Source organism: Populus nigra, chromosome 15 (genome assembly GCF_951802175.1).
Source record: "Populus nigra chromosome 15, ddPopNigr1.1, whole genome shotgun sequence".
Taxonomy (NCBI): Eukaryota; Viridiplantae; Streptophyta; class Magnoliopsida; order Malpighiales; family Salicaceae; genus Populus; species Populus nigra.
This window is the reverse complement of record NC_084866.1, coordinates 12,905,914-12,929,098: the sequence shown is the minus strand read 5'-3', so window position 1 is coordinate 12,929,098 and position 23,185 is coordinate 12,905,914. Positions and strand designations below refer to the sequence as shown.

Below are 23,185 nucleotides of genomic sequence, written 5' to 3'. Positions count from 1 at the left end.
TACTCGAGTTTGAAGAATGTGTTTGAAGAATGTTATTGTTAAGTTTGGGCTCTTCAGTTGCAGAGAAATAATTGCTTGATATAATGCCAATGCCAAGGGTCCTGGGCACAATTCGAGATCGATTGTTGTTTTTGTACTTTTAAAGGTTTTTTTGGTTTAAATGTTTTTTAGTATTTTTAAATTGTTTTATATATTAATATAAAAAAATAAATATTTTTAAAAAATATTATTTTGATGTGTTTTTAAATAATTTTTTTAAAAAAAGTAATCATATTAATATTTACATTTAAATTATATAGTAATGAAGACATTATCCTCTGGAAGGTTATGTTCACTCCAAACTAGTCTGAAAAGGTAGAATTCTATGACAGTCTCAGGCAGCATCCTTGTTGACCCAAAATGATCCATCAATAATATGTAAAAGAAGTCTCTAACCAAGAGTCCATGACTTCCTAGAGCCACTTCGAGCCATATGAGCCCAAGAATCCACTACTTCCTCGAGCCGCTTCGTGCCATATTAGCCCAAGAACCCACCAGCACCACCTCCGGAGATCCATTAATGTTCATGTGCACAAGAACCACATAGTAGCACGTCCACGGAACGTGGATCTGTTATGTATAGAGTTTGGTCTTGCTTTATATGGTCTGTGTAGCCTGACTTTGTATAGTCAAAGATGGGACTGTGTGTGGCACAAGAGTTTGGTGGCGTGTATGAATTCTGACTACTTATTGTCTCTTTGGCGCGGTCTGCACGACTGTTTTTTTATCCTTCTTTCCCAACCAAGATTTAGATAGTATTGTTGGTTGGTTATAGGGTTTGGATTTTAAGGCGCACACCCGAGCATGTCTGGCCAGCTTCATGACATTTTTGTATCTGGTCACAAGAGTTTGGTGGCGTGTATGGATTCTGGGCTGGTGGAGCAGGGAGGTTCCGGGCTGGTGGAGATGGGATAATCTTGGCTGGTGGACCTGGGATTATTTAGTGGTTGTGGGAGAGGAAATTGGGGCGGCGGGCAAAATTTTGCAGCCGGTCCAGACTGATTTCACCGTGTTTGGGACGATCAACCATGCACAGCTAACTTCTCCTAGGAGCAAATGCTAAGCACACAGAGACTAGAAACCTCATCTTGCATTTAGCTCTTTCCTTTTCTTTCTTTTTCAGGATGACTTGTCGTTTATTCATTTTCTTTTTCTATAACTTGGATTAATGTATTTAAAAATTAATATTTTCTTCATCATAGAGTCCATTAGAATGGGTGAGGATGATGCCATTAATCATCAAATATGGGGAGGAAAACAAGAGTGATGTCTTGATTCCAGATTAGATATTAACTAATAATTAATGGCTTGTTCTTCGGGTCAATTATTTTTATTTAATCATCAATTTATTGATTTTGTTTTTTTCGTTTCTTTTTTGATGTGTCATGTGTGCGTTTTGTCGTGGAATTGGTGAAGTTTGTATTCTTCATTGTTAATTTCCTATGCATTGTTTTACTTCTCCTTTTGTAATTTCTTTTTTTTTAAAGCAAACTTTAGCAAAATTAACACACACACACATTGATTTATGTGAGATGTCTGGGCTAATTTGCGCGTATCTTGACTAATCCCCATGAGCTCTGAAATTAACGACCAAGTAAACTTCTAGTAACCATCAATATTGACAATCACGGGGCTCGAACTTGAGACCACAAGAGAAGCAAATCTCTTAATCATAAACTCTTACTATTAGACCACTTACAAGATGGTTATGTATATTGGATGCTAGACTATACATTCTCTATTATAAACCTTTTAAATCTAAAAAATTAACCCAAGTCAATAATCAATTTGGTCTCTAATTTTATGAAAAAGGGGAAAGCAAATTATTCGAAGAAAAAATCAATTCAAAAATAATTACACTAAATAGTTTCTTGAATTATTTTTTTGATGGTTAAGGTTATCTTTCTTAAAAAAAAAAAATTGAACTTGATTTCAATCTCAAAAATCAAAATTAAAAAAACATATTATAAAATAAAAGCTAAGGTTGGTTTGATTTGTTTGATTTTTTTTTAAATAAAACTAAAAAGAACCAAACAAATCAATTTAATTCAGTTATTCAGTTCCATAAAAAAAATTAATTTGATTAGGTTTTTTTTTAATTTTAAAAAAATTATTTGAACCGATACTAACTTTTAATAGAAGGGATCATCTCGATGTTGTAAAAATCAGTTCATCTTTCCGAATTGATCTTATAAATTATGAGCCATGACGTCTCTACAATTCAAACACTAATCATCAGAAGAAGAGGGAAGAATCAAATTAACAGTTGGATGAATCACAAAACCCTAATTAGTTCCCTCAGCTCATGATATGAAAATCGAAAATCAAACCAGCTCTAAGAATCTAGAAGAAAAAAACAAGCTTTGAGAGGCACATACATGATAATCAGGAGAGGCGTATTCAACACTTAGCCCGTTATTCGAGGTCAACTCCAACTCGATGGCTACTAAAATAAAAGCCACTTTCCTGAGGGTCTCGTAGCCACTCGAGACCCTAACCCCTTCCCATGGTCAAGTAGCCAGTGATATTTTCATTTACTAATTAAATTACGTTTAACCAGATCTGAACATCTCTTCAAATTGTCCTCAAACCCAAGTTTTTTATTTTATTTTATTTTATTTCATGCAAGCTCAAATTCTCATATTTTGTAATGTGATATAAGATATTTTTAAAAAATATATATTAAAATAATTTTTTTTCAAATTTTTATCTTTAATATTAACACTTTAAAATCAATAAAAAATATTTTTTCATAATAAACACACTTTTAAAAATTACAAAAAACTTGTTATTTTTTCATAATAAACACAGTGATATTTTCATAATTTCAAATTTATTTGTATCTCTCTCAATTTCAGTCAACTTGTTTTTTTGTTTTAGTCAACTTTTTTTTGTGTTTTTTTTCCTGGTAATAGTAGTATTTTGTTACTAATATTATTTTAGATCCGCAATGTGTCGACAAATTCAAAATTAAATCCTCCACTTGCTTTAGTCAACAAGACTATAAAGTCGTGGCATGAAATTTACATGATTTCTTAATTTCCCAGAAAAAACACAGTATTTTCTAAGATTTTCATTTTAGATAAAAAAAAAAACTCACAGGAAAAGTCAAACTATATAAAAAAACACAAAGCCCTTACTTTTATTTCTGTAGTTTGTTTTATCATGAGATATGAAAGATTTTAGTAAGTTAATAGAATTTTAACAAAGTAAAGATACATTAATCACATGATTTTCACATGATTACTTAACCATTGATATAAACTATCAAGAAGATCTGATTGATAGTCTATTAATACATTAGGAATATAATATAGATTAAAAATAAGTTGGAGATTTATTTGATTTATCTTTATACTTCGGGGACTTTTTAAAGGTTTTTCCAAAAAAAAAAAATACCAGTGAAGAGAAATAGGCAAAAATAAATATATTTGGAGATTTAGGAATATAATAAAGATTTTTTAAAATATTTTTCATTTGAAAATATATTAAAATAATATATTTTTTATTTTTTAAAATTTATTTTTAATATTAATATATTAAAACGATTAAAAAAATAAAAAAATACACTTAAAAAGAATATAAGATTTTTTTTTAAAATATGGTTGAATCGTAAAAATAAATATTATCTTCTATTATCACACACCAATAAGGAACATGTATAAAAGGAAAATCTCAAAACTAGTAAAAAAAATACTAAATGAACAACAATAAAAATAAATAAAAAGCTGACCAAAAACACTAGATCAATACACATGAAAATCATCAATTATGTAAGGGTAAAATTAGACATGGGATTATTATTATTATTATTAAAAAAGGCGAAGGTGAACAGCATGGAGAATCGATGTTACTGTAAGAATAACCAGTTTTTTGATCCACAAGCCACAGTCGATGATCTTCATAACATCAAGACCTCCTCCAAAGATCTTGAAATAAGTTAAAGATCTCTGTAACTCATGCACACCTCTTCCTATGATCTTGAAAGAAATAAAAAAATGATTGATTTTCCTTGCCCGTGTAGGAGATTTAACGTTTTATTTCTTGGATAATGGAGGAGGAACCTGCCATCCTCTTGCGTGGAAATTTACAGGGCGAGGTGTTTAGATATTTCTCGGCAGAGTTGGTGAGAATGACAGGATTGATTCCATTCTAAGAATGAAAAAATAACGTCTCCTTCTTCCTCAAATTCTATTCCTATTTGTTTTTTTTTAAAAAAATCTAGCATAATAAGTTAAAGTTGTAGAAAGAATAACATAATATGAAAAAAATAATAGAATATATATAACAATCGAAAGACTCTTCTCGTTATTTAAAATAGTATTTTTTTTAAAAAATATATATAATGGATAGAAAAGAAAAGAGCTAAAAGAAAAAAAAATAACTTCTACGTATTAAAATTTTAATTACAACATCATTAATATCATAAATTTTTTTTTAATAAAACAAATTTAACAATAATAACTTGAGTTTATCGGAATTTCAACGTATCTTTAGGTTTTTTTTTATCTCTTTTGATTTTTTTATTTTGTTTTAGTAGTTGTTATTCTAAACACCAACAAATTATAAATGTCGTGTTTTTCAAATGAGATATTTATAAATTATATGATTTTACTAACTTTTTTATAATATATTATTTAACTAATATTTTTTTTAAAAAATGCTAATAAACCAAAATAGCCATTATTTTAGAACAATCAATTTTAAATTCCTCAAATCACCATCACTATATTTTAGTTTTTTTAGTGAAAATTAATCAACACATCAAAGTTTGACCATTCCAATATTTCCAAACTAAAAAAACAAATCACTGCCATAACAACAATGAAGATGATAACCACGATTGATGCCAGTTTTCGCATGTTTACATTCGCTAATCTATTAATAATAAAATCATAAAATTAATGTTTCCAATGAATTGGTGACAGTTGTTAATCTCGATCATGAAATTAATATAAAGAAAAAACCTAAGTTATTAAGTCATTATATTACTTTGAGGATTATCAAATCAACATGAATTAATTATTTTTATTAAAATAACATTATATTTTTTATTTTGTTAGAGTTGACCCTACCGAATTTTAGTAAGGTCAACCTAACCATGTTGATAGAATTTTAACGAGTCAATATTTTTTATATATATTTAAATTCCACAAATTAAGGCGAGTTTAACAAGTACCATATTGGCTGATCCATTTGACCATGGACCCATGCAATGCTATCATGCAAAAATGAAAAAAGAAAAAGAAAAAAATATGCAAAGAAACAAATGAATTATTAAGGGGGAAAAAAAGAGAGAAAATGTCTATATAGGAAGAAGGAAGATAATCATAGGCAAACTGGCAAACTGGCTGGCTTTAACCCTCTGGTTTCCTCTCTCTCTATTAGGCAACTACAATACAATCTTGATGTCCCTCCCAGTCAACAAGGAAGGCCATGTAACCCAATAACCCTAAACATTTTTAGCTAAAAAACTTAGAACGCAAATCGTCAAATCAATCAACAAATTCACATCTCCAAAGATGTCATCGGAGATTGAGATAGTGGAGGAAGATGCGGTGGTCCAATCCAACGATCGAGAATCAGCAGCTGTCAATGGAGGCAACACTAACAATGGGGTTGCTGTTGTTGGAGAAGAGAGTTTGAAAAATGATGTTTACACAGCAGCTGCTTATGGAGATTTAGAGAAGCTTCATGGATTGGTGGAGAGTGAAGGTTGTTCTGTTTCTGTACCTGATAGCCTTGGCTATTATGCTTTACAGTGGGCTGCTTTGAATAATCGCTCTGCTGCTGCTCAGTATATTATTGAGGTTTGTCTCTCTTTTTTTGGTTTTTTGATTGGTTTCTTGAATTGGTTCGTTTTTATTTTTTCTGCTTTTTAATGGGTTTGTTTCCTTTGCTTGTTTGATTAGCCTGGCTGGCGGGTCTGATTTGATGTATTGAAGAGTTTATTGAGGTGTTTAAGTTTTTTTTTTTTTCTTTTCTTGTTAGTTCATTTCTTGATTTTGAGCTGGGGAGTTGGATTTTGTAGTAAAGTTCGTGTCTTTTAGTTTGAATGTTTTGAATGAAGTGCAATTTGTTTGGTTAGGGTTTGATGCATTAATGGAGCGAGGTAATAGTTGGATTTGGTTTGTTTGTTAGTTCCTTTTATGTTATTTTGCCGGGTAAAAAGTGATGATTTTGATCCTGGAAAGTTGATATTGTGTTAAAGTTACTGTCATTTAGTCTGTTTGTATTGATCAAAGAGAGTTCAATGAATGATATTGATGGTAACTTATTTGGAGTTGATGATATAGGATGATGACTAATTTGGTACCGGATCCTTTTCTTTTTGCCAGCATGGTGGAGATGTAAATGCAACAGATCATACAGGGCAGACAGCATTGCATTGGACTGCAGTTCGGGGTGCAATTCAAGTTGCTGAGCTGTTACTGCAAGAGGGTGCGAGGGTAAATGCTGCTGATATGTATGGCTATCAGGTTAGTGTCATCTTTGTTGTGTAAATATGCATTTGCTTCATTTAAGGGAGTGATAAGAGCTGTTTTATAATTGTGGTTTGAAGTGATATATGTGCTGTGAAATTATTACCTGTTTTTAACTTGGCACCTCTAGCAGTTACCTAGTCATAAATGCGTCAACTTTGTTCACGTGTCATTAGGGTATGGAAATCCACTAATGCATGTACGTCTGTTGTTTTACCCTCAGCAGTTTATCATTAAGGAAGAACATATACAAAAAGAATGAATATCTAAAAACTTTGGGATGCATTTGTGGCTTCTGTGCAAATTATTTTCTTGTTAATTGATAGTGTTAAATAATGTCACAGTGATTGTTTACATCCTTAATCATGAAAACTGCTTATTGGTCGTGTTGTTTCCCACCCTAGTGTTGGTTTTTATTTCTTGAAATAAATTTGTGAGGATGAACTTCTGTTGTAACGATAGAAGTCTTGGGCTAGCAACCAAGAGGGCTGGAGTTTGATGTGGTTATTTTATGCAAAATTGATATAATGTAGGATCATTTGAGGAGCTCTTCACTTCCCCTTCAAGGTGTGCTCCTTTTTTTTATTTTTTGGTGAATAATAATGATCTTTTCCCTGTCTGATTGGGTCATGGATTTGGTAATAAGCAGGGAAGTCTAATACTCTTTGGTCAATTTGTTTTTACTTTAATTGAAGACATGGATTGAACTGAGTTTTCAGATCCCTTGGCTTGCTCTTTCTTTGTTCTCTTTCATACTTCTTCAAGAGATTCTATATCCATTGTGCAAGAGGTCATGCATCAAATATGCAAAACTTTGATAGCCTGTTTCTGCTTGAACACAGTATAACCAGAGTAGGTGGCTGTGCTTATCTAATTTATATCGAGAGATTCTGTAACATGGATGAGAGGACCTTCTCTCACATGTAAACAGGATCCAAAACATTGGTCATGCATAGAAAATGGACCATGTGCTGCAAAATGGTGAAGTTTGCATATTTCTCTTAAAGGAAGCTTATTGCTCTAGAAAAGCTTCCGAGCTCAGCATTACAAGCCAGCTTTTGGACTCACCATTTGATTGTTGGTAACTTCATCCATTTAATAGATTCTTTGAGTGATGGAAAATTTCCAAATATATCAAGAGAAACTACATTTTAAATGAGATGAATTTTTCATATTTAAGGAGCAATTCTATGGCAATCTATTATCTGGGATCTGTTAGACAGGGTTTCAGCTTCTTCTATTTGAATGTTTGAATTGATCAGAACCTGAACTTAAGAAGTGCAATGATGCTATTTTCTGCCCCTGTTTTTTTTAGTCTTGAATATTTAAGGGTCCAGTGAACTTGTTGATTCTATCTCTAGTTATAAGCTCTGGCTGCTTGCTAACTTTTTAAATATTCCCTTTAATTTGTGCTATCAAGATATAGGCAATCACACTTTTGCAGTGCCCTCCTTTAGTTGTGGAGATGCCTTCCCAATATAACTGATAACTATTTCTATGCAATAACTTGGACTGTTTGAATCATGTTAGATGTGTAAATGGAAGGTTTCTAGATGCTGTGCTTTGCTTTACTGTCCTGAAATAGCCAGTTATTAGTTGCTCTAATTAGAACTTAGCTGTGAAATCTGAGGATAACAATCTGCTGGTTGTTAATTTGACATCAATGCAGGCAACTCATGTTGCAGCTCAATATGGTCAGACGGCTTTTCTCTATCACATTGTCTCAAAATGGAATGCTGACCCTGATGTTCCTGATGTTGATGGAAGAAGCCCTTTGCACTGGTACATGAGAACTACCCCTTACCTTTTATTATTGAAGAGATTATTGTTTACTTGAAACTGTTTTTTTTTTTTCTAATATTTTTCAACATTTTCTTGCTTGGTATATGCCATTGTGGTTTGCTCACAATGACATAACTGCTTGCATAGCCTTTATATAAGAATATCACCTGTCCATGCCTTTGGTTTTGTTGACAAATATCTCAGTGGGTCACACTTGCTTAAAATCAACAATTTAGCTTCCATATTAAATGTTAAGCCATTATCAATTCCTTTGTTGGTCATTATTTTTCTGTATCAAGTAGCTCCTTTACCGAGTACTTCGTACCATAATTTCTTTTTTACCAGCTATTGGTGGTGTTTTGATTTTTTTTGCTAATCTGTTTCTTTCTTGGATTATTTTAGGGCTGCTTATAAAGGTTTTCCTGATTGTATACGCCTTCTATTATTTCTGGATTCTTATAGAGGACGCCAGGATAGAGAGGGTAAATCAGCTTCCCAATTGTTGAACTTCTGTTTTGTCAACATAGTAAGAAATAGATGCATGTGTATAAGTGTGTCTATTCCCTTACTATTTTTCATTTATACATCAGGTTGCACTCCTCTCCATTGGGCTGCTATTAGGGGTAACTTGGAGGCATGCACAGTGTTAGTACAGGCTGGCAAGAAGGAAGACTTGATGGTGACTGATAACACTGGCCTTACACCGGCACAGCTTGCTTCTGACAAGAATCATCGACAAGTTGCTTTTTTCCTTGTATGTGTTCCATAATAAAAATAATTTAAATTGGTTAGTGATGTTACTTTTTAAGGGATTTATTGTTTTTTCTATATGTTATGTGAAGCTCAAATGCCTTTTGTGGGTAGTGATTCACTATTGAAATAATGTCTTAAAGACAGAAGTAAAATAATATTGCAATGATTAAGAAGGATAACAATAAAAGAAGTGTATGCTAGAACTGTTTCAAGAGGCACCCTGGGAACTTGTGGATGTGGCAAGGACAATGTAATGGTTGGACTCCACAGTGAATGGAAGCTTGTATTCTAATCACGTTGGTTTTCTTTGTTGTGTTGCTTCCATTTATATGAAGTGTTCTATTTCAAAGACTTCTATTCTTTCTGGATCTACCCTCACTCACTTCTTTGGCTCTCATATAGGCAAAGGTCATCCTCCCTATTGTGAAATATAGTTTACTAATGATGTGTGGTTCTAGGTTATCGAGGCTTGATTTGGCTCTATAATTGTGATATCCTTTTTGACAGAAACCCTTCCATTTTGATAAAGATATTTAATCTCATCTGAAAGTCTATTTGTGGACTCTAGTATTTCCTTGGAGGTACCTCCATAGTGGTGACAATACTATCTCAATGCAGACATGCAATAGACCTTCTCTCATGAACTGGTAATAGCTATTTGCAAGCCAGCTAAGATTTAGATAGAATCATTAGTTCTCAGTTGACGAAGGAGAACTGTGGGAGGATCTTTCTGTGTATAGATGATTACCTGGAAACCTGATCTACCTGAATATGACAAGACCTGATAGACATAGCCTATGCCTTTTCTCCCATTTATTTTTCAATTTCCTTCCAAGTATGGCTTAGTTTTCTGTTTTTGTTTGAATTTTTACTTTTCCTAAGAATTCTAAATTTTTTGATAAGTTTTCTGTTTACTTTTCCAAGTTTCTTAGTGCTCTGTTGTCATTTGAAAGACTCTGAAGTTTTTTCTTCAAGTTATATTTTCTAATAAATCTTAGTCTGCAGGGAAACGCTAGAAGGTTGCTTGACAAACAGTGTGATGGGAACAGTCGACTGGGACGCCTCTCAAAGTTGGGGCTGGCACCTGTGTTATGGTTCATAATATTACTTCTCCTCGTGACCTATGTTCACTCTGTCATCTTGGGTATCTTCCATTATCTCTTTGTTACAATGTATTTTTACTCCTATCATCAAGATTACACTACCATGTCCTTGTCTTACATTTTTAATGTAATAACTTTCGTTACAGCTTCAAATCTGCCAAAGTTAACAGCTGGCTTTGGCCTTCTTGCCTGGTTGGCTGTTTTCCTAGTCACTGCTGGACTAGTTATGTTTTATAGGTGTAGCAGGTATGCTCTATTGTGCATTCTAGCTATGTGTTGTATAGCTGAATAAATCCATGCTAGAACTGTTGCCTATGTTTTCTATTCCTTATCGTTTTCTGTTGCTAAAGAAAATCATTAATAAAAACAGAGAAATATGTAAAGGAAGAATGTAGATCCTCTATGCGTTTGAGGCCTCCATTATATTGCTCAGGGGGCAATGCATTCCTGCAATCCTCAAATTCAGATATTTGTGGAGTGAGCAATTTGATATAGTTGAGATACAGTGAAGCAATATGGATTAAACGCACTGTATAAATTATAAACAACATGGAAAAAATTCTTTGCATGTCTAGATGTGGCCATTCTGACCTAAATCAATCATGAAATGCCTTTAGTTTGTTTATTCGAAGCAGCATTGTGAAACAGTTGCACACTATTGGAAATTTATGGTCAGTGTTCCAATGTACATAGATCCTTTTGAGTTTAGCAGACCTTCTGTTGGCTGTTGTGGCGTATTCATGTGTTGTCTCATAAAGACACCCATGTTTGGTGAGAAAAACATACTTTACTTTTGCATCATGTTCCCAAGATATGATGATCACCTTCAGCTCACCTTTCAGTATGTTTCTTTATACATAATTATTGCTTATCTTATTACATATCACATCTCCAATTGATTACGTGCATCCATGCCTGATTTTTTTTGTTCATGTTACAATGTGAATTACACAATTATGATGTAACACCAAACTTGAACATAGCAATCTCAATTGATATTTCACTTTCTTCTTTCAATTATCTCTTGGCAGGAAGGATCCGGGTTACATTAGAATGAATGTGCACGATCCACAAAATATGAAAGATGATGTATGTTTCATCCCTTTTAGATTAATCATGCTTATATTTATTACTATTCATGGTTCTTTGGCATGTAGAAAGATAGTTTTCTAGTCAGTTCTTTTATTGAAATCGTGCAGAGTTTTCTTTCCATCTTTCTTTTTCTAAACAAAAACACAGGCCCTGTATATTCTCTGATTACTTCTGTATTTATATTTGGCCTTTTATTCTAGGAGCCACTTTTGAAGATTGAGATAAATAATCCTGCTTTGCTCACTGGGAATTGGTCTCAGCTCTGTGCGACATGCAAGGTACTGATTTTTGGCAGCCTATATGGATCTTGCTCGATGAACAATTCATCTAGCTTTCTCTGATTGATGTTCGGTTTAGTGACATTTTGTTAATTAATCCAATTTCAAATAATAATCAGATTGTCAGACCTCTTCGTGCAAAGCACTGTTCCACATGTGATCGATGTGTTGAACAATTTGATCATCATTGCCCTTGGGTATCTAATTGCGTTGGCAAGGTGCGTAAATACTGTTTGATGTCTTTCTTTCAACTCACATTTCCACTTCGTATTTTATCAACAAGGAGAATGTATGGTTAATGTCACTCATTCATGAAACAGATCTCAGTCGATTGCCCTGGCAATTAGTTTGATAACATTCAGCCAGATAAATTGATCTTGGACTGTTTGGAATGCATGTCTGACTGGCAGGCATAAAAATAATGGCTTGATACTTGCATTTAGTTTATTACATATGCACACGACCTGAGCTTTCCTTAGGGGGACCTTGGCATTTAAATTTACATGGTTTAACCTGCACTGAAGATCCATATCGTAGATATTTTTCAACTGTATTTACCTCTATAAAATAATGTGGCATATTTGTGTCTGATGCAGAAAAACAAATGGGAATTCTTTGCATTTCTTGTTCTGGAAGTTTCAGCAATGTTGATAACTGGTGGAGTGACTCTCACAAGTATGTGACTGATAGGCCTTTCAGATTCTAGCCATTTCTAAGCATATTTTTTGCTTTATTTTTGGTGGGGCGGGGAAGTTTCTGATTGAGAATGATTTGCGGTATGCAGGAGTTTTGACTGATCCTTTGGCTCCCTCTTCTCTGGGAGCATGGATAAACCATGCTGTATCTCATCATATTGGTGCTATATCATTTCTGATTATGGATTTCTTCCTCTTCTTTGGCGTGGCAGTATTAACCATTGTACAAGCCTCTCAGGTAAATCCTGTAAACATCTGCTAGTGCTGAATATCTGACTGATTGTCTTGGGTGATTTGTTCTGTAGCAGCTGTTACAGAGTAATTGAACTCATAAGCTTGAGTTGCATGCTTATATTTTCACATGATATGCTATTGTGATGCACTTTAGAGTTGCATACCTGTAACCATATGGACTGTTAAGTGCAGTTTCTTGCTGTTACTGTGTGCTGTGTCTGAAGAAAAAAAGTTGTTATGTTGGAGTTCATGTAATTTACTATTTTATACTGCGTGTATTAGGTAGGATAGCATGCGATAAATGAGATATAAACTTGAAGAGGATATCAAATGATATATAATTAAAAGAGCATTTTGTTTTCCAACTTCTTTTGTGATGAATGTTCCATGTGTTGACAAGCTGTGCTTTGCCATTGAACTCTGAAGGTGATTCATGCTGTCATTTTTAACACTACTAGATGAATAGTGCTGAATCATTTCTTCTCCTGTGACAGATATCTCGTAATATAACTACCAATGAAATGGCAAATGCACTGCGTTATAGCTATCTCAGAGGCCCAGGGGGTCGCTTCAGAAACCCATTTGATCATGGTTGTAAAAAGAATTGTTCAGATTTCTTGATCAATGGTTACAATGAAGATGTGGAGTGTTTTGAAGATTCTCCACATTCTGAGGGGATTGGAATGATGCACATGTCAAGGAATTCAAACCTGCAAAATGGGGATGCTCATTCTCATCACATGAATGGCAATGGCCATGTTTCCATCAATGTGAATTCGGAAAGTAAAATCCATCATGGTCATGTTCATTCTTCCCACTGCAGCCACGATCACCAAGGGAGGTCTAAATCGGACACAGCACCCTTGGGTTTGGGTGGTCTTGGTCTTGGAAGAAGCAGTGCCCGAGCTGTTGCAGCTGCATGATACTGTGATACAAGCTGAAATTGATATGTTGCGTATCATAAACCCATGTGATCGAGCTTTCGTTATTTGATTGATTGGTGCTCTTTTTTGCCCCTAAAGGTGCTCGATTTTTGTACAAATTTACCCTCTTAAATGTTTGTAGCAGCTGTTAGTGAATATCAGATTTAGCTGTGGGTACACTACTACAGAGAGCACGATTGCTTCTTGTACCTTACCATGTAACTTGCTGTTGTCTTCTCGCATCGTTATTTCTTACAATTATACAAATCCCTTTTCAAAGTTCATATGGCAGGATCTGCATTCTCCAGAATGGCATTCAATTTCATGATTTATAGCTTTTCCGGGGTTTTCCTGTCTGCAAAGCTGCAGTGGTGCATGTGCTCCCAGCCATTGAATTTTGTTTTGCTTCATTGGCCTAATGTTGATTGTCAAGCAGTGTCCCGGAAAATAGTTTTTTTCGGAAAATAAATTTAAAAAAAGTAAATTATTTTCTGATGTTAGAAAGTGTAATAAAAAATAAATTGGAAAATACTTTTCAGTGTTTGGTTATGATATGAAAAATAAGTTGGAAAGTAACTTATTAATGTTTTATTTTTTTTAAGTTTATTAAAATAATAAGGAACAAACTTTATAAATTAAAAAGTTGAATAAGAATGAAATTGAAAAAAAAATATAATTTCATAAATTATTTCAAATAAAATAAATAATAATCAAAATAATAGAGATCAAATCTAAAAAATAAAAAAAATAAAAGATGAAAAAATTAAAATAATAATAATTAACATTTTATAAATTATTTTAAATAAAATAAGTAACAATAAAAGAATGAGAATCAAATTTAATATATAAAAAATTTTAATAAAAAAATAAGAGAAAAGTTAATTTTTTGCAAAATGGTCATTGTCTACTTGTTCTTCTGTACGGCCATATGACAAGTCATTTGCGAACATTTTGGGAAAAAGCAAATAATAATTATAAAAATAAGGATCAAAATTAATACAAAAATTAAATTTTAAGAGATGAAATTGAAAAATAAATATTCAAAACAAAATATATATAGCAATCAAAAATTTGAGGACCAAATTTGATATAATCGGCAAATAATATAACAATTTTAAATTTTTCACAACTTCCTAAAAATGTTTCCGTCTAAATTTTTCAGGAAAACACTATTCTGAAAATCAAACTAAATTTTTATTTGACTGGAAAGTGTTTTTTGTTAACTAACTTTTCTAATAACAAACAAATAAAAAAGTTTAGAAAGTGATTTTCTAAAAAATAAATTTTAGTAAACAAATATAGCCTAAGAGAAAACATCTTTTTCCAAACAATATAGTCAAAACTGTTCCTGATAACTTGAGTTAAGCTTGTCAAATACACTTTTTTGAATAATTTAGAAGTGGGAGTTGCAAGCATGTACGCTTTAACTTGTTGCTGATTGTTCTTATTTCGTACTTCAAATTTGATGCAGGTTTATTCAACAAAGAAATCAGCATCCGCAAGAGAGGTGGATTGTGGTTTACGGCTAAGTGGTATCTTAAACTAGTTTTTGCAAGAACTAAACTCACCATTATATCACCATCTAAGGCAAAATCCATTCTAAATTAGAGGTAATCCTTTATATCTCATGCTAGAAACATTTATCAAACAAAAAAAAGTAGTATTTTTTATTTATTTATCAATTTTTATATATAAAGATTAGGTCCATCTCTTTATTTTTATTAAAGAAGAACGCCACAATTAAAAGATAAATAGATTTTCAAATAACTTTATATATCAAAATTAGATATATCTCTTTGATTTTAAGAAAGATAAATTACTTACGTAAAGGTTAAACAATTCATAAAATTTCAATGTAATGAAGTTTAAATCTTTATCATAAACAATGATTGCGTGTAATTAATCTCTTGTCATAGGCATTGAGTCCACTTGCCTAATAATTAATGGGAGTGCCTTTTTATACAAGCAATGGTGAGCTTTTATGGAGTTGTCTAATGTTTGTTCCTGAAATAATTAATGATGAAACTGTTTAAAATAAATCCTTTGGAAATGAATCTTTAGCATAACTTTCATCATCTATTTCCTTAAAAAAAAATTAGAAAGGAAAAAACATTGTTGCCAAGCCCATTAATACTTAATAGCATTGATGGATTAACTTTAAACCTAGCTCGGGTCAACTTTATGAGTGTTTAGTATTATAGTTAAAAATAATTTTTATTTAAAAATATATTAAAATAATTTTATTTTTTTATATTAATATATTAAAATTATTAAAAAAATATTATTTTAATATTTTTTAAACCTTATATATTTTTAAAACAATTTCAAATATAATTTCAACCGGAATGTTAAATAACCTATTATAGTTAATATCTGTTTTGAATATCTCATACAGCCAAAGAAAAAAATCTTTATAGTAAATCCAATTGTAGAAGATTTCAACAGGTAAATTCATTGTTAAAACTTCAACAATTGAATTTATGAAATTTCACTAATTAGATTCACCCATTTAATACACGAAAATTTTTGGAAATTGAATTCATAAAAATATCTTAAGTGGTATGAGAATATTTTATATTCAAATTTTCTTTTATTTATAGCTCTGTTTAATATGTGTTTTGTGATGCAGCTGGAGTGTTTTTTGTTTAAAAAAAAAATACTGAATTGATTTTTTAATTTTTCTTCAGTAATTTTAAAAACATCAATATCAATTTAATGTTTTTTAAAATAAAAAAATAATTTAAAAATCATCTTGAAAATACCAAGACATCAGAGTCTAGAGCTCTAAACAAATACACCAGCAAAGCTAACAAGCATGGTGTTTTCAACGTTTTTTAAGCACGGAAACTCAAATAAAAAAAAAGATATACTTAATTTTGGTCCTTGCATTATATTTTAATTCTAAAATGAATTCCAAACTTATAAATTTGATCAACTAGGTCTTAAACATAAACAATTCCCACGTTCCCCGATAAGATTTGTTTTTAGAATTCCTCAATAGGGTTGTTAATTCAATTTCTGTTCACGTTACGTGCAGAAGAATCAACATGTTAATTAGCTTCGACCAGAGACATTTGCAGCTTGAAGGCTTAACAATGGAATACAACTAACAGCAGTAACATTAGTATTAGCTAATATAAATGTTTTAAATAATAACGCACATGCAGAATTCAGTTAGTTGTTGATTACATAAAAACAAACTGTCCTTAGTTTGATTTGGTCTTGAATTGAAAATACAGCTGAAAACGCTGCTCCCGTGTATGATCATATGTTTATATTGGTTCATGTACTCTTTTTTTTTATTATTAGTTTAATGTGGGTGTTCAGGTCAACTTATGCGTACCTCGATTAATCCTACAGGCCCTAAATTTAACAATCATGTTTATATTGGTTCATGTACTTTAGTTGTCCACCACTTTGTCAAAAGAAACATAAGCTTCACTTTTATTTATATGAAGATTCCATGCTTGGAACCTATTGTGCACCATGGCTATATTTGAAATAGTTTTATGGCATGGTTGGTAATGCGTGAAGCTACTGAGTTAAGGTTCATATGCAAGAGAACCGGAACAAATGCACCTTAAACCTAAATTGGCCTGTCTTGTGACCCTCCCTTCAGTAGGCTTTATATAATTATCCCTTTATTATGTTAGGATTAATTAGCCATGCTGGAAATAATATAGCTCTTGGAAGGATTCTTGGCAGCTCTTTTTTTCTAGTGTAATTTCCTCTGTGTTTATATGGTTGGGTAGGAATCCGGTCTTGTTTCTGGGTTGACGCCCATTCAACGGTGAGTGTTTTCTGTCGCTGAGTGATTATGTTTCTTTCTAAAATAATGTTTTGTATATATATAAAATATCAAATCATTAAAATTAATTAATGTCATTGAAAAACAAGTTAAAAACCATAAAAACACCCTTTCTCAAAGGGTGTGCATTTCTATCGGGGGTGAGAAAAAAATCAAAAAATCAATTAAACCAAGAAAACCAGAAAAAAAATAACCAAAAAAACCAAACTTAAAAAAAAAACTGATTACAATTTTGAAAAAACAAGCCGGTTCAGTTTTGGTTTTAAAAGCAGAAAACCGAAAAAACCGAACCGGACAGAAAAAAACAGAAAAAAACCGAGCCAAAACCGGAAAAAACAGAGCCAAAACCGGAAAAAACCGAGCCAAAACTGGAAAAACCAAGCCAAACTGGTTTGAACTAGTTTTTTCCCTAAAAAACGAACCGAACCAATTCGAAACCGGTCAGTTTAACCCGGTTTCGGTTCGATTTCAGTTTTTTTTTTAAATAATTTTGATTTAATTATTTTTTTATAAAAATCAAACTGAACCAAAAATAATCACCTCTAATTTAATTACCCCTAATTTCTATACCTGTCCACTTCAAATATTTTATCCTGATGGCACAGGACGACTTCATCAATGCACCATGCATGTGGAGATATCTTTTGTTTACGCATTGCACTCATTCTTTATTATTAGGCCTTTATATCGGTATCATCTGGCGCAAAAACACATCCTCAGCGCTTAAAACTTTAAGGTTCTTATCGCAGAGGTATGAGTCATACCGTACTTCATCTTGATATTTAACCCCATTGAAATCTCTTGTTGGGGGTAATAGTCTCACCTGACCTTGCCTCTGGCGGGTCACCAAAGAGGCATGTCGAAGGGCCTGTAAGACGAGAAGTATTGCAATACGGCGAGAAAGCATTGCATGAGCTTGGCTCACCTGCCATTTTCGTGACACAATGTCTAATGAGTTCACACCACAAAGTGGGGTGTGAGTGAATCTATATCATCACTTGATATAGGGTTCCACCCTGTTTACATGAGTAGGTGCTCATGCAAAACCGGGCTTATCTAATATTTCATCTGAATAAGACACCATCTTCGATTCTTAAGATATCACTGTACTGGAACCTGTATAATCTTTTTTACCTAGTTGTTACTGCTGTCCTGTGGTTTCCACCGAGCTCAGCCGATGAGAGTATTTGATGGATTAAAATAATCCGAGGTCCAACTTTTGCTCACATGTTACACTCTTAATAACTTAGCAATCAATTTTAAAGGGACCCATATGTTGTGTAGGGCAAATGATGGGAGCTACGAGCCCAACTTCAGTTCTACAAAGATGTCATATGCTAGACAAATGCATATGCTGCAATCTGCCAAGATATAGTTTCTGGCGTATGAAGTAAAGAAAGATTTTCTATCAAAAGAAAAAACAAGACCGATTTCTTTTAAACGTTTGTAAGACAAGACACTGGACTCAATCCAGTAGAAAAGCACACTTGTTTCCTTGAAACCTAACTAACTAGCATGACTATGAACATTTACAAAGAACACATCAAATTCAAGATTACAAATCATAGCGGCAAACAAACAATGTATAATTGCTGAATACTTGACAAATGAATAACATATACCATCTCCTGTTGACTGTCAGTCTAAAAAGTGGGGAGGCATTTGAGTGGAGGCAGAAATTAACAAAAAGGGAAACCTTAGCAGCTTCATCTTATCCCCGTCAGTGTAAACAAATGGAAGAATCTGTTTCTGCTAATATCATGTAATACAATCCCATTACTACAGCAGCTACACCTCTGATGTTTCTAAAAATACATGGCTGAAACTGAATTTTAAGGAGAAGATACCTGCAGAACATACAACAATGGTTATCTTGAGCAAAAAGGCATCTAACTTCTGGATGAACGAAAGAAATAAATTAATTAAGAAAGACTGAAATATGAAGTGGTAAGTGGTATGCATGCACTAATCATAAGTGGCAGAGATAACGCAAAGCCTATCACTGGTCTGACCAGAGTGCATAACATTAAAATCCCAAACAAGAAATCACATTGAATTCTTGAAAGCCATTTTCATCAAGTCTGTTAGAGAATAATATAAATCATATCTTGGAATCTTACCTAACAATTTAAGCTATTAAGTTGAGATGGTTCTTTGACATGATATCAGAGTCTTAATGATCAAGCGGTCATAAGTTCAAATCTCACCATCCCTATTTATTTGATAAAAATTAAGTACAAGGTAATATGAGCATGTGCGAGATTCAAGTTCAAATGGCTTTCACTTGAGGGAGTGTGTTAGAAAATAATATAAATCATATCTTAAGACCTCATCTAACAGCTTAAGCTATTAGGTTGAGATGGACTTTTGACAAAGTCAAAAGAATACTGTCCCTTCCTGAGATCGAACTATTTAACAAATTAAAGCCGTGACCACATAGAGCTGCTTGTGAAGTGGTTGCCAGTTAAAAACGGAGAAAAGGTCACTCTATCAATTATTAGACAGCAGCTGCTATATGAACTTTGCACATGACATATGGTAGCTGGAAGCCAAGGTATCACAGAAATTTTTCCATCTTATGCAAAAGAACTTGATTAACGAGAGTGTTTTTGGTATGCATGTACATACCTTAGCAAGAAGTCATCTATTCATAGTAAAGTTTTGATTGATGCAACTCATAAAATCTCCAAGGCATGATAAATATCGGAAACACGACGTCGAAGTAATGGTTCTAGCCGGAATGTGGGAACCCCATTCCGCCACCTCTTAGCTTCATGCATCTCCTTCCATGCCTGTACTATCTCGTCAATTCTAAACCCTAAACCTGCAATGGTGAATTTTAAGCAGATATATTTGTTAGCATCTCAGAGATAGTTCTTAAACAAAATTTCTATTAAGTAATCAAAAGTTATACCTTCCAGTGCATTATCGTTTGAAACATGATTCTTTATCATAACAGCTATATCTGTGGGGGAAGCTCCAGCAAGATGAAACTTCTCGATTGCAACTTCCAAGCATTCTTGCCAGACTGGTAGGCCTAATTTGAATTCCATAATTGACCGCTCATATAGTATGGTGCCCCAAAGGAGGTTAATCTGGGACCTCATGTTCCTAGCCTGCTCAGTAGCATCTTCTGAGGACACATCTTTAAATAGCTTGTCTGACCCAGTTTTCTGAGATTGGGATTTAACCTTCGCTATGCTGGAAATGTTCAGGTGTTGAGCCTCAAATTCTTCCCACATTTCCATGCCCTTTTCCATGTTTTCCTCAGCCATGTTATAAAGTTGGATAACCTCTTCAGAAGGCCATGTTTCCAAGTCAACATTGTTTCCAATTGCATAGTACCAGGAAAGTTTTGCCCGTTCAAACTGCTGCTGCGCTTGAGCTAGAAGACCTTCATAGAAGTCTGGTTTGATTCTTAGTGCTTCTTCATATCTCTTCCCTGCTTTTATATATTCTTTTTGCGCCCAATCATATGACTTTCCAATCTCTTTAAGTATTGATTCTCTTGAACCTTCTTCAGTGAAGCCGAGCCTCTTCCTTGCCCTGGACATGTGAATGTTTCCCCAGTTGAACAGTGCCAAAGCTGCCATCTCTTGAAACTTGCTTGCAGCTGTGTTGAAAAGGTCTTGCGCTTCTTCACTAGTAACTGTCTCCTCCATAGCATCTGAATACACCTTCATACCGAGTTCATGAAGACCCAAATAAGAATCAGAATCGAACCCCACATGGTTCTTGAACAGCTTAGCAAACTCTACTATCCATTCATCAAAGCAATATGATCTGTTTTCAGACAGCTTGCCGTTTTCCATGTTCCCATTCTCAGTGGCAAGCTTTTGTTTGATATCCAGTTTGTGCACCTCCTCCAGCGTAAGTCTATCAAAGGATGGGTCTTTCTTAGGATTGGCTTCGACCAGATACAGCTTGACAGAAACCTGGGTTTCTGCTGATGCTTCTACCCCCCTTAATTCTTCATCAGACGTTATTGTAACCAAATCACCTTCATGGTCCCTGTATTTGATAAGAATCTCTTCTAAGCCTGGAAACCGATCAGAAATAACTTCCCTAAGTTGCAGGAGGTTGCAATTAATAGGCAACTGAGCCCATCTTATGTCCTCCCCAAAAACCAATTTTACAGACTTCTTAGGTTCTTCCGTTTTCCTCAGTTTTTCCTCCACCACCACCTTATCCTCGGCTTTCTTCCCCTCGAGCTGGCTATCAACTCTACTGTATTCAATTTCTTTCCCAGCATTCTGTCCCTCAACTTCATCCCCAACCATCTTTTGCTCAGTTTCACCTGCAGTCTTCTTTTCCTCTACTGTTTTGCCCTTCTTCTTCTTTGTCTTCTGTTTCGCTAGTTTAGATGAAGCAACAGGGGGTTCAACATATTCTGGAGGCAGTTCAATTACTGTATCGTTCACCCTTAGCCCCTTCTGCTCAATTGTCTTTTTCACCCTTTCTGAAATCTCTGATGCCATGAAATTATTTGGCTCCATTTTCAAAACCGTACTGACATCTCTCAGAGCCAAATCCAACCTATTCAAAGCCTCATAACACCTTGCTCTCTTCAACAGTGCCTTACTATACTTTGGTGTGACCTCTAACGACAAATTACATTCATGAATTGCCCTGGGATATTCACTCAGACCCATCTGCATATAACATGCGGCCATATTACTCCGAAGATAGGATACATCTATATGATTCCTCGGAAGCAACTTGATGGCCTTTTCGTACTTCAACATGGCTCCTTCATGGTCTCTCTTCTGAAACAACTTGTTCCCTTCCTCCTTCAATTCTTGTGACATGGAAATGAAGACTGCAGTGTCCTTATCTAGCGCCTTAGGGCTATTATTCCCGACCTTAGGTTGCTTCATATCATTCTCACTTGATTGTCTTCCTACCTGTTTCTTATTCTTTTCGTTCTCCTTCGCCATTGTGAATCCGACAATCCAAAATCCAAGAGCTACAACTCAATAACTAACTATATGATGACTATCCAAACTAAAACCTCAAAATCCACAACAATCCAATCAAACAGTTCACAAACTAACAACCGAACTCGCCTACAAGATAAATAATTGAAACCCAACAACCACTTCTGTGTAAAAGCTTTAAAATTGCAGGAACAACAAAGGCTAGAACTTCAAAAGCATTAGGTAAACAGATCTTCACAACTCAATCCAAAAAATATACTAAAATACAACAGACCACAGACACGGGCAAATCAAAACCAAGCTCTAATACAGCAGACCCACAAACCAAATTCAAACTTTTCCTCCAAAATGGTGCCAATTCCCACAAAAAAAAACTTCAAAAAATCTAAATCTCTCCCTTGAATCCCAAATGGGCTCTTCTATTTTTAAGCACACATTGACTTCAAAACCAGCAAACCAAACAACACGAAAGGAAAAGTAATAAACTTTGTCTATCCCTCCAAATCAGGACAAATTCTTTCTCCTCCAGAGAACAAACAAATCCCAATTCAGAGAGATGCAAAACAAAATCTTAAAAAGAAAAGAAGCCTTCTTTCAGCTAAAGATTGCAACTTGATACTTTGCTTGAACAAAAAGAAATTAAGACTTATCTGGGAAACGAATTCTTGAAATTAGAAAGCTTGTAATGGAGAATTCTTTTTTTTTTCCTTTTCTCAGGAAAATGCAAAGAGAAGGTTGAAGGAACAACAAAGCTCGTACGCTTGTGCTAAAAAAACGAAAAATGGAAAGAAAACCGACCAAATTCTTGTACTTTTATAATGTGTAAGACTTTCACAAGCTTAACGTAAACGCCACAAAAAAAAAAAACTGATAAAACAATGTTTTTGTTTCACGTATTTTTATTTTCTTTCTAATATTTTGAAGCTTTCGATTTTATTTTATTTTTGGTTTTGTGGCTTTTATATATATATAACACACGCGCGCACACACAAAAGTGGTAAGGCCCATGATGACGTAAATTCCAAGTATCTTGGGGACGTTTGATGAGAAGTGAAGGGC

General features: G+C 33.7%; 2 protein-coding genes across 2 annotated transcripts; one reads left to right on the top strand and one right to left on the bottom strand.

Annotated features, from left to right (window-relative positions):
• The first annotated feature begins 5,318 nt into the window (after nucleotides 1-5,318).
• LOC133674586 (protein S-acyltransferase 24-like) lies at nucleotides 5,319-13,665 on the top strand. The gene is made up of 13 exons (XM_062095782.1): nucleotides 5,319-5,849; nucleotides 6,378-6,518; nucleotides 8,191-8,303; nucleotides 8,706-8,785; nucleotides 8,894-9,057; nucleotides 10,062-10,200; nucleotides 10,306-10,405; nucleotides 11,191-11,248; nucleotides 11,452-11,529; nucleotides 11,649-11,747; nucleotides 12,126-12,204; nucleotides 12,314-12,462; nucleotides 12,953-13,665. Exons 1-13 carry the CDS (start codon nucleotides 5,562-5,564, stop codon nucleotides 13,379-13,381), a joined length of 1,917 nt encoding a protein of 638 aa, XP_061951766.1. The 5' UTR covers nucleotides 5,319-5,561; the 3' UTR covers nucleotides 13,382-13,665.
• Nucleotides 13,666-18,590: 4,925 nt separating this feature from the next.
• LOC133674611 (protein PHOX1-like) lies at nucleotides 18,591-22,962 on the bottom strand. Its single transcript, XM_062095822.1, has 3 exons — nucleotides 20,104-22,962; nucleotides 19,818-20,013; nucleotides 18,591-19,036 (listed from the first exon to the last, which is right to left on the bottom strand). The coding sequence occupies exons 1-2, from the start codon at nucleotides 22,124-22,126 to the stop codon at nucleotides 19,865-19,867; spliced, it is 2,172 nt and encodes a 723-aa protein (XP_061951806.1). The 5' UTR covers nucleotides 22,127-22,962; the 3' UTR covers nucleotides 18,591-19,036; nucleotides 19,818-19,864.
• Between the last annotated feature and the right edge of the window lie 223 nt (nucleotides 22,963-23,185).

Bases quoted from the DNA above. Each gene is read 5' to 3' on its own strand.
- LOC133674586 (XM_062095782.1), top strand. From the start codon at position 5,562: ATGTCATCGGAGATTGAGATAGTGGAGGAAGATGCGGTGGTCCAATCC. The intron at 5,850-6,377 runs GTTTGTCTCTCT...TCTTTTTGCCAG, and splicing joins CTGCTCAGTATATTATTGAG to CATGGTGGAGATGTAAATGC. The intron at 9,058-10,061 runs GTATGTGTTCCA...CTTAGTCTGCAG, and splicing joins GACAAGTTGCTTTTTTCCTT to GGAAACGCTAGAAGGTTGCT.
- LOC133674611 (XM_062095822.1), bottom strand. From the start codon at position 22,126: ATGGCGAAGGAGAACGAAAAGAATAAGAAACAGGTAGGAAGACAATCA. The intron at 20,014-20,103 runs GTATAACTTTTG...TCACCATTGCAG, and splicing joins AAACGATAATGCACTGGAAG to GTTTAGGGTTTAGAATTGAC.